This window comes from Python bivittatus, unplaced genomic scaffold (assembly GCF_059951505.1).
Source record: "Python bivittatus isolate LINGU-HERP-01145 unplaced genomic scaffold, Pbiv_v1 ctg000610_np1212, whole genome shotgun sequence".
NCBI classification, from domain to species: domain Eukaryota; kingdom Metazoa; phylum Chordata; class Lepidosauria; order Squamata; family Pythonidae; genus Python; species Python bivittatus.
In genome coordinates, this window is record NW_028277088.1 from 21030127 (window position 1) to 21045795 (window position 15669).

The 15669-nt window shown below is 34.4% G+C and overlaps 1 protein-coding gene across 2 annotated transcripts in view; it reads left to right on the forward strand.

The window, feature by feature from the left end:
• The window catches only part of RUNDC3B (RUN domain containing 3B), a 36892-nt gene extending 22314 nt beyond the window's left edge, over positions 1-14578 (forward strand). Inside the window, exons 9-11 of one of the 2 annotated variants that reach the window (XM_025164443.2) lie at positions 7956-8102; positions 12035-12156; positions 13472-14578. In XM_025164443.2, the coding sequence (XP_025020211.1) occupies positions 7956-8102; positions 12035-12156; positions 13472-13617 (415 nt within the window). In that variant the 3' untranslated portion in view covers positions 13618-14578. The remainder of the gene's footprint in view (positions 1-7955; positions 8103-12034; positions 12157-13471) is intronic. The other variant, XM_088150484.1, reaches the window with a different exon arrangement.
• Positions 14579-15669: the final 1091 nt, after the last annotated feature.

The window sequence follows — 15669 nt, forward strand, 5'->3', positions numbered from 1 at the left end:
ATCCACATATATAGAATGTGCAGACTGGCCCCAAATGGGGCAGGCGTACTCTGCTGCCAAGTAACACAATGCAAGGGCGGCCATTTGTAGAGTGATAAGATGGGCACCCCAGGTAGTTTCAGCCAACTTTCTGAGGAGATTATTACAGGTGGAGATCTTTTGCTTTAAATTGCAACAATGTCTTTTAAAGGTTAATGTTCAATCCAGTGTAACGCCAAGGTAACATGGTGTCTCACAATGTACCAGACTCACTCCATCCCAGATAATATCAAGCCTACGTCTGGCCTGCCTGTTTTTAAGATGGAATGCACAGACATTAGTTTTTGATGGATTAGGTTTTAGTCCATTCTTGTTATAGTATTCTGACATATTCTTAAGGGCCAGAGTAAGCCTAACTTCCACCTCCTCAAAGTTGGCTCCCTGAGCAGTAAGTGCCAAGTCGTCAAATTGTCAAACCCTGGTCAAATTGTATGTTTCTCTTAAAGAAATAGGCTTCTAATTAGTGCTAGTGCCTTGTACCATAGCTATTAAAGATTATCAGTGACAAGGTCAAAAGAAAGTGATCACTCTGTGTATAGATTACCTTTAAAATCCTTTATTGATTTCATGGGGCCTTGAGACACAGTAACTATCATTAGTGAGAAAATTATGACCATTCACCTGGATGTCATTTATCATTACAGTACACGCTTTTACATGTGCATGTCTAAAGAGACAAGGTCTGAATTATACAGTAGACAGTAAATTCTCAGGTTGGAAATTTGATCCTTAGGAGAGCGTGAGGTACCAGCATTAAGAAAAAGATGGAAAATCCATTCCTTAAAAATTATAACATTTTCCATGGTGTACATCATCAGTAAATAGCAGTAAGTTAGAAAAACATAATAAAGCATAAATGCATAATCTGAAACAATAACATACAAACACATAAGTGTGGGGGGGGGACCTCACCAGTGGGTCATATCACCCCCAGACACAATGCCTGAAGAAAAAAATAGGTGTTTAATGCCTTCTGAAAAGCAGGCAGAGTAAGGGTCAACCGGATCTCAGGGAGGATGCTGTTCCAAAAGGTGGGAGCAGCAACAGAGAAGACACATTTCCTGGGTCCCACCAGGTGAACGTTGCCTAGTGATGGAACCTGAAGCATACTAACCCTGCCAGATCTTACTGGATGGGCAGATGTAATTGGACATAGATGGTTACAGAAGCAACCTGGTCCTGTACCATGTAGGGCTTTATATGTAAGAAACAGCACCATGAAGGACTGTTTTGCTTTTGTTTTTGTACCTCCCTGTTTAATCTTAGTAGAAAGTATAGCATTACTTTTCTATCCCTTGTTGCCTCCCTCATTAGACCGCCCATGAGGGGCACCTTTACCAGCCTCTCTTAGTACCTTTGCATGAGTTTAAATGCTTTTTCTGGAAATTATTAGGAGTTGCCTAAAGATATATATTATTCTCTAGGCAGTGAATAAACATTGCTTAGTTATATCAACCAAAGGCTTGTACTCAGAACTCCCTTCTCGTGGTTCCAATATAGCGGCAATTTCGTATGTATCTTTCTGGAAACATGTAGCTGTTGTTTGTTGCATGAACCTAGAAAAGGGTGCAGCTGTTTTAAGATATTGCAGACAGGTGCTGTGTTCCTATACCCTGGCACTCAAAGTACCTTTGGGAAATCAAGTCCAGAGTTCTGCACAATACCAAACAACTGGGAAATACATTGCTCCTAATCTATAATGTACTAAAGGAATTTGTACCTTTTGCTAGCCTTTGGTTCCTCTATTTCAGTTACCACTCTGACTTGCCCTGCGACAAATAGATTTTGGACCACATTTTATATTTTTGAACAATGCTGATTTCACAGCATATTTTGTGTGAAAAAGAAATTATATTTGTACTTGCACATGACCACTGAGTTGAGGAATATGCTCTAAGTGTGTTGGAGGCATGGTTTCAAGGTATACCTTGTTGAATGTGGGGATTAGGGAATCCTATTTGTATTCTGAGCCTGCTGAAGAATGCTAATTGGAACCGGCTATACTGTAGTTCTTTTTATAGAGTTGAAAATGTTGGACTGTGGTATACTGAACCAAGAGTGTCAGTGATTACAAGAGTGGTTGCTTGAGGCAACTGCTGTAGTTTCTTATCTCTCGATGCAGTGGTGAATTGTGTAAGATCTATGTTCATATATCTCAAAAGAACATCATTTTAAATATTTATGTATGTATATGTATGTGTGTGAGTACTGTGAAAAATTGTGCGCTTTATAAAATAAGGGTGGGAATCTAAATTCTAGCAACCTTAGTATATTTACTAAAGCAAATTAAATGAATTAAGGTACCACATAGCTGATAGCATCTGGCTTTACAAAAACATTGACTTAGTAGTGCAATCCAATACACGATTACTCAGAAATAACTTCTAGACAAGTGAGTTCAAGTTCTAATGGTACACATTAATGGGTTTATAAGCATAATACCACTGGGCAGTGCTATTATGCAGTGGATTTCTGCAAATGGAACAAACAGCTCTGGTGAATTGGGGGATTCTCAGGTGCAGCACAGTGGACAGGCTGCAGGAAAAAGAGGAAAAAGCATATACTGGAACCAAGAATCTTCCATTGGAAAAGTACTTTTGAATTAAAGTATCTGATATTTAAGTAAGAAATGTTTGGCCAGTGCAGATTCTGTTTCAAAATATTCCCTATCCCACTGTGGTAATGGATCTAGAAAGTCTGGCCGAATCCAGTTATAGTCAGTAGACCTATAACTCCTACTGATTTGGCACCAAAAGAAATGAAATAAAAAGAATGGGATGGTGGATTTTTAAGCAGCCAAAAAAGCTTATCCCACATCATATAACTAAAACGTAGTTTATGTAATAATAGAAACTAGTTCCTTTTGCACTGATTTTGTGCCATATATCTCATCTGAAGTTTTAATTAATGTTTAGGAAGAGAAGCAAAACTTCGTTGCTGAATTTCTCAAAGAGATTCTGGATCCTAAATATTCTATAATATGTCTTATCAGTGTATTTTAAACTGATGTAGTTTAAATAATAAAAATTGCATGTTGGGAGGACTACACTAGAATGTTTTTCAGAGTAAGTCAGAATTGTCTCCCAACACAAATTTCAGATATTTGGTGCTGTGGACCCTGTATTACATGTGACATCTCTGTTAACATATTTTATTCTGCATTAGTCAGCTTGCTATGACTCATTGTCATTTTAATATATGTATGTATTATTTTGCTAGCTGCATATCTGTTATAGCTATTCTGAAGAAATATGTGAAATACTATGTATTTTGGAATGTCCTAGTGGAGCAAAAAACTGCAGGTTCTGGAAACAGTTCAAATGACTGGGGGATATGTTCAGAATCCCATCTCAGCCTTGTTTTTGAATTGTATGTCTTTAACGTTACCAGTTTGCTTTCTGGAAAATGGGTGTTTGGTAATTGAGACTGGCCTACATAGATGCCTATATAACACTTTCTCAAAATCTAATTTTGCCTGCTGCCCCCCTCTAAAAAATTAGGGACTTCTGCTCCACATATCGATCTTCTGTCTTTAAGCTGCTAAAAAAATCTGTCTGAAAAAAAGCACTTCAGGTTCTTCACATATATACTTAGAACTAGGTTACTAATACATTTTCCATGCTAGATAAACTGTTTTATTAGAAACTGTGGACTGATACTATTTTCTTAGTAGCAATAATACTCCTGTGACTCTACCTCATGCACTACAGTAGAGTGTGTATGGTAAAGAAGCTCTAGGTATTTTATTTCTTGTTAGTAAGATTTTTCTTTTATATTAGTTTGTGCATAAATGACATATTTAAGAATTAAAGTTTGCATCATTAGAATTGGATTTTTTTGTCATTGTAGTCTGGTAAAATAATGGTCTTATAATCACATTTATTTCTGAATCCAATCATAACATGTCTATATCTCTTTATCATATTGTTACATTCATGCTCCATTAAAAAAAAATTCTAGCAGAGAAGATGATAGAATGGATTCAAATGTCATGGTATTTAATGGCTGCTGTGTAGAACATGTGAAACAAAACCAAACATTTAAATATTAGGTTTTATATACACAATGTTGCAGTCCAGATTTATACAGATAACTGCTTTTTATGGCCTGTGATCTATTCTTCACACATCATTCATCATTTAGGTTTAAATAATAATGAAACAGCAAAAGGGCTGATTATATTTACTTCTAATTGCTGACAGCAAACAACTGTTACTAAGAATCTGTTTCAATACAAAATGTTCTGCTTTAAGCTGTGAAATGTTTTGGCATTTTAACTACAGTTAAGAGGATGCAAGAAAGTTTGATAATGGCCATTATTATTAGATATTAACATATATTCCTAGCCATCCTTCAGCAACATCAAATTTTCAAATCTAGGTTACTTAAGGAAAGCCAGAATATGATCCAAAAATAAACTGCCAACAAGGTTATCCTATTGCAAAGCCAAGTACACTTATCAACTTGACCTTATTTTAAAAAATGCTTCTGAGCCCCTTACATATCTCAGAAGATATGGAAAATATAAATGATGGGAGTGGTGTTGAAAGTGGATCCTCCTATTCAGAAAAATAGGATTTTTATCAGTTTGCCTTATGGTAAATAGATGTTTCATTACTTACCTTATCCACTTAGCAGTTATTTTGTGGGAGTGCCTGCAACATACTCCTAAAATTTCCATTGTGGCTGCTTGCCCCAAAATGTAAGCCTCCTTGTGTTGATGCTACATATTGAAGTTCAGAAGAGGGAAAAACCCCAATAAGTTTTCATATGTTTCATATAATTAGCTGTTATTAATCAAACATTTTTTATTTGATTTCTATCCTACCTTTATTCAGGAGCTCAAGTAGAGTTCCTCCTTTCTCCCCATGACAACAATCCTGTGAGGTAGGTTGGAATGAGAGTGAGTGGCTCCAAACCACCCAGTGAGCTTCTGTGACTGAGAGTGAACTCTCCCTGTTCTTTGTCCAACACCTTCATTGCTATAGTACACTGGCTCCTGATAAAACATTGCTTATTCTTTATCTTTTGAAGCTAAAAATCTGTTGTTTGTTTCTTATATAAAATATATGGATGCAAAGAAATGCTGCTTATGCACCAAATGATAAATTCCATATTTGAACCAACAAAATATAATGAAATTCTAATGGCACAGAAGGCAAACTGTTGATGTCACAAACACATGTTCAAAGGCTAAATAGCTCCCTCCTTCAAACACAAATCTCTTCAGGCAAAATAAGCACACAGCTCATTTTTTTTTAACTAAATACCCATTCACATACATAACACACACACACACACACACACCCCAGTCTGGGTAGTATGCAGACATTATTTCAGGATTTTGATTATTTCTTTCACAGAAAAGAAGAAAAATCCAACTAGTGATAACTGATGTCTTGTCTACCATATTTTTGCTGTGCAATCTTGGGAATTGTCAGGACCCACAAAAATTCATCTGGGGACTAGCTTGCCAGTTGTGGCTTGCACACCACCACATTAGAGCAGCTTTAAATTCTCCAAAATGACTTCCTTGCTGCATTTTCTTTTATTCTGAGAAAGAGCTACTTTTTCTCAAGATTGATTGATTGGCTAATTTTAAATCCTACCTTTCTACTTATATCAACTCTTAAAAGTGACTAGGAACAGAAGTATAAAATTTAAAACAACAAAATCAGCATCAGCTAATGATGAAACCTTCATGACAAAGACGTATCTTTATGTTTTTTGTAAATACTGGGAGATAGGGGAGAAAGAGCATTCCATCCCGTCACACAGAAGGCTCCCCCCATGTACCACACAAGCTTTGGTAACAGGGCATCTTCAAAATGGTTTCCTACAGATCTAAGTGATTGGACTGGCTTAGAACAGGAGAGGTAGTTTCTCAGTGACCAGGCCATGAACTGTCTAGGGGTTTAAAAATCAGCACCAGCACCTTAATTGGTCCAGTAGGCAGCTGGCAACCAGTGTAAATCTTTCGGTACAAGCATCATGATATACAGTATCTATCTTGTACTGGATAGCAATCTGGTTGTACCAATTTGTACCAGTTGCAAAACATTCTGTTTGTGATCTTTCACAAAAACTGGATGCATGTTCTAGGAAGAATATTGTAATAAGAACTCTTGTACACAAAATTATAATAAGAGCATTTTCAAATGTATTAGGCAGAAAGAAAATTATTAAGGCATAATTATAATCTATTTAAGGAATTGGCAGTTTACGTAGCTTTAAAAGTAAAAAGTGTGAAATACTTTGAAATTGAAAAGAGCTCAGCTGAAGTAGCACACAAACCAAGGTGTCCTAAAGCTCCTTTAGATGCAAATGTTCTCCAGTGTATTTATTTGGACACAATTAGACATTCCCCAGAATTACAAATTGGATATTTGAATGTTCCAGGAGATTGAAAACTACTTCAGTCATTGCTTGACAGAAAAATAATTTGGTTTGTGGTAACATAAGTAAAAATGTTAAACTAGTCTTTGCAAGTGATTTTTTTTTTTAAGGCCACCATAATATATGAAGATGACCTGGTCCATTTATTTGCATCCAAATCTAACTGGATTTTTCCAAGCTTCTTGTACCCCCACCTTTTTCTTCTTATTGGGGAGGTAGTTCCAGAGTGACAGCCTGGCAAATATAATGATCAGCAGAAAGACTGCATATCAGTAACTTGAATTCTACTATTGTTATCTCCTCCATAAATCCGCAAACTCAGATTTCCTCAGCATGCTGGGTTTTTGTTAGTTTGCTTGCTTTAGGGAAGTTCTAACACTATCTACTAACATGAAATTAGAAGACAGATAACACACCACATGGGCTCACATCCATGACATTTGAAATTTCAACAGATCTGAGTCGTCAAGGTGGTGATGACAACTCATTCCATAGAGAGGGATATGTGAAGGAGATTACCCAATAGGAGAATTCATAGTACTGGTAAGTAATCAAGCTGTGGTTGTACTGTTAGTTATAATCACTCCAAATCTTTCCCAAGTGACAGCCTTTGTTGTGACTCATGCTGATCTTTGACGTTTCTGACTAAATGTGACAGTCACTAGTTTGGGGAAAAAAATTCCTTATAGCTTAGGATGGTTTCTTGCTATTTTAGATTGGTTTTGTGACAGATGGCTCATTGGATTTTTCACAAAAAGTGAAAGTATGACGTGTATATATATATTATATACACATACACATACACACACACTTCCAAAATATTTAAACATTTTTTTCAAATTTGTAGGAATAAAATTGCATAATGCGATGTACTCAATTTGTTTGGAAGAAAAGTATATTGTTATTTTTTTAAGAAAAATGCTAGGGCATTAAACAATGTTACTTTTGCCATGAGTACCCACATAGAAAACCTGTACATTTTAATTTTGCTGCAGCAACTTATTCATATGAAGCAGCATTTAAATCCTGCAGTTGCTTCCCCAACCCCCATGTGAAATAAAAATGAATAGGTACTTCAGTACTTCACTGCAGCTATTGAAGCTGTTTTGAATGTTCTGTTCTTGTTTCAGAAATAACTCTTAGGTTTGGAAAAAGGAGGGGAGAAAGAGAGAGGGCTTTTCTATAAATTGTCAGTCAGATTAGCAATTTTTATGTATTCTGGTAGGTTGCTTAGAATCAAACGTGATAAACCACTTAAGTGGTTTTAATTTATTGTGTTTATTTCCATATTTGTAATGGACTGATCATCTGTTCTTGTATAATACCAAGAAAAGCACCCCATACTGTAGTGTCATGTAAATTCAGTTTTGTTCTTCAATACCCAAATTTTGACTGAGAAATCTCCCTTGAGAGAAAATGCTTTAGTATGCTAGCAGGAAAACCTTTCAAGAACAGCCTATTTTCTTCCTTTATTTTAAGACATTACTTTTAATGGCATGAAATTCGCTATGTGTTCACAGAACTGTGCTAAAGAATAATGATTTAAGATCAAGACAAGAATTAACTACCCATCTCACCAATCAGTGGCCTTCCCCAGGAGCTCTGGATGTTAATGCTGTTGCCTTGGATACGCTACTTTATGGAAAGCAAAATAAGCAATGGGATGAGTAAGTTGATATATTTGTGCAGTGCTCCTAAAATCCCAGAAATCTCATTCATCTTCCTCCACACACACATCTTATCCATCAGAGTTTTGGGTCTCAGCAGACAACCAAAAACTGCTGGATGCCTAATCATTAAAACAGTACAGAAATACTTGTGATAAATATTTCATTACCTTAAAATACATTTAGAGTACTATAATACAAATACTTTATATTGTGTCCAGTGTACAATTTTTATACTTGTGTGTGTGCACACAGTGATTTAATATTAATGTAAACACATCCTGTGTAAGTAGATTGGTTTTATTAATTTTGCTTGTCAATGCAAATTGTTCAGTAGAACTTAGTAGCTGCTGATTAGAAAGATGGGAAGCAAAACTGAAACTCAAATATTTTGACGTTGCATAATTTTAGAGAGCATTATATGTGACAATGGCTGTCCTTGAGAAATATATTAAATCTGTGTGAGCATAATGAAAGGTTTGCAGGATGTTCAGATACTGCCTATCCTGTGTTTTTTTTATGTGAACCTTCTCCTTCTTCAAGCTTGGCTTTATTAACAATAATTAAAAACATACCGAATCAGATGTAATGCTGAAGAACTGTAGAGCGAATGCAGAACTCTCTCACAAGAAAGATGTCTACACCTTGTTCAGCATTAAGGCTTTACCAGGGTTTAAATTTGGCATTAAATTTACATTGTTTTTCATTTTATAGTTGAACTAACTGCATATTACCCCAAATCTGATTAGCTCGTGAAATATAATTTAGTGTACTGTAGTATATTGTGCATCAGAGAATATTCATATTTGATTAACTGAGCAATAGTTCAACTTTGGAACAAGAAGTTGTAGTATACCAAAATCTTCAATTAGCAGTGAAGCTATTTTTAAAATTGTTGGAACAAAGATTATTTCAGGTATTATATATGATACATTGCAATACATTAAGATCATTTAAATAAACATGCTCGTAGGAAACAGTATTGCTTTTTAATTTTCAGTACAAATTCCCATTAGGATATTATTAACCGTTAAGTATGAGGATGTTCATTATTAATGTGCATGCTGTCAAGATGAGTATTTGATCTGTAATCTCAAAGAATGCACCAAAACAGTGATAGTGCACAGACTTATCCTATCTCAAGCATGGTTTAGTTTGTTGCTACTTATTTTCATATCCATGAGTTGTTTGGGAAGAAATGTAGATTTCCTCACCCGTAAACTGCAATTCAGCCATTACTGCTTATCATATTTTGTTGGATGACGTGAAAGTGTAGATATGTGATTTTTTTTCAAGTCACGCATTTGAAAATAGTTATAATCTCAATCTATTTATGTATTTATGCATAAAGGTTGGGAGATTCTCAACCTTTTCTTGAAAGTTAGGACTTCTGTTTTAGTTAGGTAAGTATGTAAGAAAAGCCCGTATCAATAAGACCCAAATCCTATCTGCATCAGTTTCCTGCACTGCAATGTTAAAGATTAGATGCATCCAGAAAATGCGGAAGTACTATATATAGGTGACAGCTCACCTTCTATTTTACTTGCTACAATTTATTTTGATTTTGTAAGTAATAAATAATAGTATATAGCTATTATGATTAGCAACCATTGATAGCTCTATCCTCCATTAATGTCTCTAATTTTATTTTAAATAATTTAGATTAGCCATCTAGAGGTTCTGAATTCCATAGACAACCATGTGTTGATAATTTATAAGAGCTCTACTTGTTTTTCTCACAAGATCAGATTGCATAGAGATTACATTTAATTGTAGCCCTATACTTATAGAAACATAGTCCCATAGTTTATATTGGACCTGAATGGGTGTTGTACTATTTAGTGCTAGTATTGCCATCAGATCATTTATAGTTTAATTATACTTTATCTCATATTTACACCTTGCTTTTCAGCGCAAAGTAACTGAAATAATTTACCACCATGTACAATGTAATGTTTTGTAAGGAAACATTTTTTTTTGTTGTGACAGGAGATGAACTGATAGTGTCTTTGTTTTCGCAACATGACACATGCATGCTATCGTGAGAGGCAAAGATGGGACAGACAACAAGGAAAGAAATAGTAGTACCAGTAGGGCTACAATTGGCATGACTAAAATAATAGCATATGACTCATAAGGAGCTGCTGATTAGTTCAGCTATGCTTATTTTTATTATTTTTTACTCGTTTTACATATTAAACTCTAATTACTTAGAATTATGAATAGGGAAAAGACTTGGAATGTAAATGAGATGTTGCTTTGTTTGGGTAACCCTTTGCACAGACTCTGCCTTTTGTATCTAAGCGATATACAGGTTAAACAAATTGGTTCTGATTGCATTTATCTAGAATGATGTTAAGGTTTAAAGTTTTCATTTTTTGGTAAAGTAATGCTTTTAAAGTGTATCCCTCAGCAATGGCTATGACTGATTTTTTTAAAAAAATCATTGCTTACAATAAAGAAAAACAAAACATAACCACAACAAAAATAAATGGAGAAAAACAAAAATATTCATGATAAAATACATTAATAAGAATTGAACCTTGACCACATGAATAAATATAGATCAGACTGTCTTGATGTCAATACAAAACAAGTTCATAGGTAGAGAATGAATACACTTCATCAGTCCAGGCTTTAAAATCAGGCATGAGTGCATTTCCATCAAGTACAATTTTTTTAGCTACAATCCATGTTTGATAAATCCTGAGTCTTTCATTTGTTGTTGAATTCCAAATATATGAAATATAGTTCAATATTACATCAACATCGTTGTATCTTATCTTCCCAATACTGTATTAAGATATTTATTAATATTGAACCAAAAAGGGACCGTCATAGAGCAGGCCCAAACATATACTGTATGTCAGTGACCCTTCCACAATTTTACATATTCAACATATTACTTAACATCCTGCAATGAATTTAATACACTCAAAAGAGTATATTTTATTGGATTAACCACATTTCAAGACACATATTTAACACTGTTTAATACATTAGTCCACTGATTTTTGAAAACAAAATATTTCAACCAATTAGTATAATTTACTTTCAGTTTTGTGTATGTATATGTGTGGGGGGGGGGGAGAGAGAGAAAGAGAGTACATATAAGGAAAGTGTAGTTCTAGAACCATAGATAGCTTTTTCCAATAATAACAGCAGTGTAGAAGTTCAATGCAGGAAAGGCAACTGATACAAAAGGAGATAAATAACAACTTTCTAATTGTACCCTGCTTATATGATGTGGGATTTTTGAGTATGACACATGTATGCTTCTCTTAAATTACAGCCCATTTTAGCTTGGTGTAGCACTGACAATGTAACTGTTATGAGTAATTCTTTATTTTTGTTAAGTTTTATGTGCCTGTGATACCATTGCTTAACTCTGGAAGATATAGTGAAATACTGACAAAATAACAGAACTTTTGGTGATACTTATTGAAATTATTAGTAAAATTATTCCTTTCTTTCAGTCAAATTATCTAGATACCTTTGATAAATACTAAGAGTTGATAGCAACTGGAACAATATACTATATAAGTCCATAGCTAGCTAGCAACATACATACATACATGTAAAAAATATCACGTGCATAAAATAAGTCAACCTAAATAGCAAATTTATTATAGTACTATTGTAATAATATAAAATGCAGACTCAAACATAAGCAGAAATTTAAAAGTCTGAATTTTTAAAAAGTTTATGGGCTGGAACCAGAGTAAGTTACTATAGCAATAAGAGTCTAGCTCCTTTTCCAGCATTATATACTATATTTTGCTACACATTTTTTGAGGGGGAGGGGGGAATAACTTAAAGATGTATACTATTATAAAAAGATACACCGGAATTATAAAAATTGTGAAATAAATAGCTATTTCTACTGTGTAGCAGTTCAAAAGTAGTGAAATGAGTTGTCACTGATATTGCAGAAAGAGTTATCACAGCCTGGATCAGCTCTCTGCTGATGTTAGCTTTTCTCAGACATCCCTGGATCCAAGTAATCCACCAGATGGAGATGGGAAACAAGATGGACTAAATTTACTTAGCGAAGGTAAGGTGAGCAACCTCAAAATTCTGTGTATAATGACTAATTTCCAGGTATACCTAGGGCTATGCAGCTGTGCTACCTATTGCTTGAGAACTGCAAAGCTGCAATTCAAAATTTAAATTCAATTGAATGATAAATATACGTTGCAGCACATGTTTATGTCTTGTAATCTGCTTACGGGTAGGTCTTTTAATCTCTAGTGAGTCTAAACATATAATGATATCATGTATATTGTTGCTGTGAAGTAATATATTTATTCAGGCAGCATTCAGACACAGTATTTGAAAGATGGAACCTCTACTTCTTTCTTACTTTTTGGAATATGGAGTATAAATACATAGTTTTCATAGATAATACAAATCTATGTAAGAGTTCTATCTATCTAATCCTCTTGCTGTCTGTTCAGCTTTGATCTTGGGAGTAAATTGGAGCTCTTCAGCATCTGTCCTGGTATTGACTATAATGGGGGGTCTGAAATTAATATGAAGCTGACATAATATTGAAACAATATTTTCATCAGAGAATATAACTGCTCCATCTTATGGTAACATGTAAAACTGCAGGATGCTTTGTACAACATAACAACATAAAATAAACCTAAATTTCAGTGTAAGTCTGGTATTTTAACTGGACTGGACTGGACTGAAACACCCCTCTTGAATCTGCTGTCTTTCAGACTGCTTGGGATAAAACTGTTGACTTAGACCATGTCTAGAAAGATTGGGATTACAGCTCCAAGATCATCCTGCTTCTGCCTCAATTGTAACTGGTAGGGTGGGAAAGCAGCTCTGGAATAAAGCTGAGGGGCCTTGCTGAGGTTCCATTAGCTAGACAGGCTACGCTAGAAATTCCCCATGACTGAAAATAATTTTGTTTAACTTGTATAGGTTCTTACATACTTTAAATTAATAACTTAATAAATATTTAACTTTTCTAAGCATGTCTGTGTATAGTAGAGCTGGTATTTCATTCAAGGTGTTGGTCTGGAAATACAGAGGCAAAAATAAAAAAAGGATGACAAATTCTGGGGAAATGTTGAAAAATCTGGGCATAGCAATTTCTGGTATTTAAATATGATTTCTTTCTGATTCTGTCATCATGTTGCATGCAAGGGAAATTCCATTAGTTTGTCCCTGCTCATCACCACATGTAGTAGCAGCTTGAGAGAAGGGTGTGAAGTACAGGATGGTATTTTCTTTCCTGAAACAGCTGTGGTTTGGATCTAGAGACGGGAGAACAAATGATCCTGCCCTGAACATCTCACACTTTATGGGTTAATTACTACTATTAAACTAAGAGTTAAAACTTTTTTCAATAGGGAAAGAAGACACTCCTTCATTACTTGGCCTTTGTGGTTCTTTGACTTCAGTTGCAAGTTACAAATCTCTCACAAGCTTGAAATCAAGTGAATATCTTGCAAGTCCTACAACAGAGATAACAAGTCCTGGACTAACACCTTCTTGAACAAATCTAAACAGAAAGAAGCTTCTGTGTCTGCATTCAATTGGCATTCCTAATTTACTGTGAAGACATGTCAACCCAATTAAAAAAAAATTTTTTTTGTTTCTGCCAAATCTAAAAACCTGTGTTTAATAACTGTATTGGAAAACAAACTAGGATATACATCAACTCCATAACAATATTCATGTTTTTCAATTAACAACTTACAGTTAAAACTAAAATCTATAAAGGAAAAATATTCTTAACCACTAGACTCACTCTGCAAAGAAAAGTGATGTTACAATTATAGTGGTTCATTCTAAAAATTCTAAGAAAATATTACACTAGATTTTCATATAAATGTTTTAAATATTTTGCAATGTTTTTGATTCAAATCTATTTTTTGCTATTTATTCTGTAATAAAATTTTAAAACCAGGGCCAAATAGCTATGGTAACAGTAAACTTTATTTAATTTTTGCAGCTTTGAAGTTTCAACTTTGAAGTGCAATTCTATTGGACTTGTTTTCCAGCATTACTGGCAATGGTTGAGTATATTAATACAATCTTGTGTAAAACATTCATACTTACAGGGACCTCTAATTTTGAGGACTATGAGGAAATGCTTTATTGTGCCAAAGAAGTTCTGTACATTGTTTACTAGTGTGCTGCAACATATGGGTATCTACAAGTGCAGAAATTGGACTGTCAGTGTGACTACTACTTATTTAAACAAATGATGTGCCTCCAGTAAGACCTGCTTTGAAAAAATGATTGGGATAAGGAAGCACATGATTACACGAAATCCTGCATTGGTAAGTTTACTGTGTTACATATATGGTGAGCTAAATTTTTAAATGAGACAGCTCCTGCTTCTGTCAAATGACATATACTAGCTACCTGATAAAGTAATTTAATGCATGTTATCTCTTGTGAAATTAATATCTTTTAAGAACATAATGAGAAATGTAACGTAGACTAATGCTAGCAAGCTTGTATGTGAAAACTTTCTTGGTCCAGTATGTTGTTGATCTAGAACAGTAACTTTTTATAATAGTTGATGACTGATTGGAATAGATGGGATGAAAAACTTTAATGTATGTATGAAAAACCAACTGAATCAATACTTGTGCATGAGGAGGGGACTACCTTGAATCTGAAAACTTGCCAAGCTTTCAGAATTAAAAACTAACCAAAATTATGCATATTTGTTGAGTTGTTGTATCAACATTGCAGATACATTAAACATTTTGTACCACTGCTACCTATAGTTGTACTATTTCTTGATGACTGAAATATTGCCCAGGATACATTCAGTAGCTCTAAGCAGTCAAAACCAGAATTGTTGTAACTGATTTCATACCACTGGAACCTAATTGTTCAAGAGAACATGCTCTTTTAAAGCATGGATGTATTTTATCAATAGTTAATATACAAATAGACTAATGCTAGGAACAACAACATAGTTATTCTAACACTGAAGACTTGCATTTTACCTGCAGAAATTTCATTTATATATGGTTGTACATGAAAGCCAATAGGTCACCAGTGCTGCAATACTGACAGCAAAAGAAAATATGCCATTATATTTTCTTGGCTCCCTTAGAGGCTTTCAATATTACTGAATGTATATATTGCTGAATCACATTTTGGACTACAGCTGTCTTCAAACCTTCAACCCTACTGTTACTACCTTTTGGCTGCAAAGTTATGTAAGAGTAAAAATCATTCTGAATGATTTTTTTTCCATACGTCACTTTAATGAGGTTATTTACATACTATTAGTCAACATGGAATTAGTTGTTTTCCCCAAATCTATAAAATGCTACCTGTTTCTTTCCATTCACTTTTTTGTTGCTCTTATATGACACAATTAGCACACAGACTAAAGCAGTGCTGGTTGTACCTTTTAGTACACAAAAGAATCAAGGAGCAGCTTTTAAAGTAACGACAATAATTCATAATCTTTTTTATACCAATGCACTGATACATGGCTAGGATAGTTTCCCTGATTTCAGTTACCAAGTCCATTATAATTACTGTTCAATATAAATTATCCTTACTCTGCATGAGAATG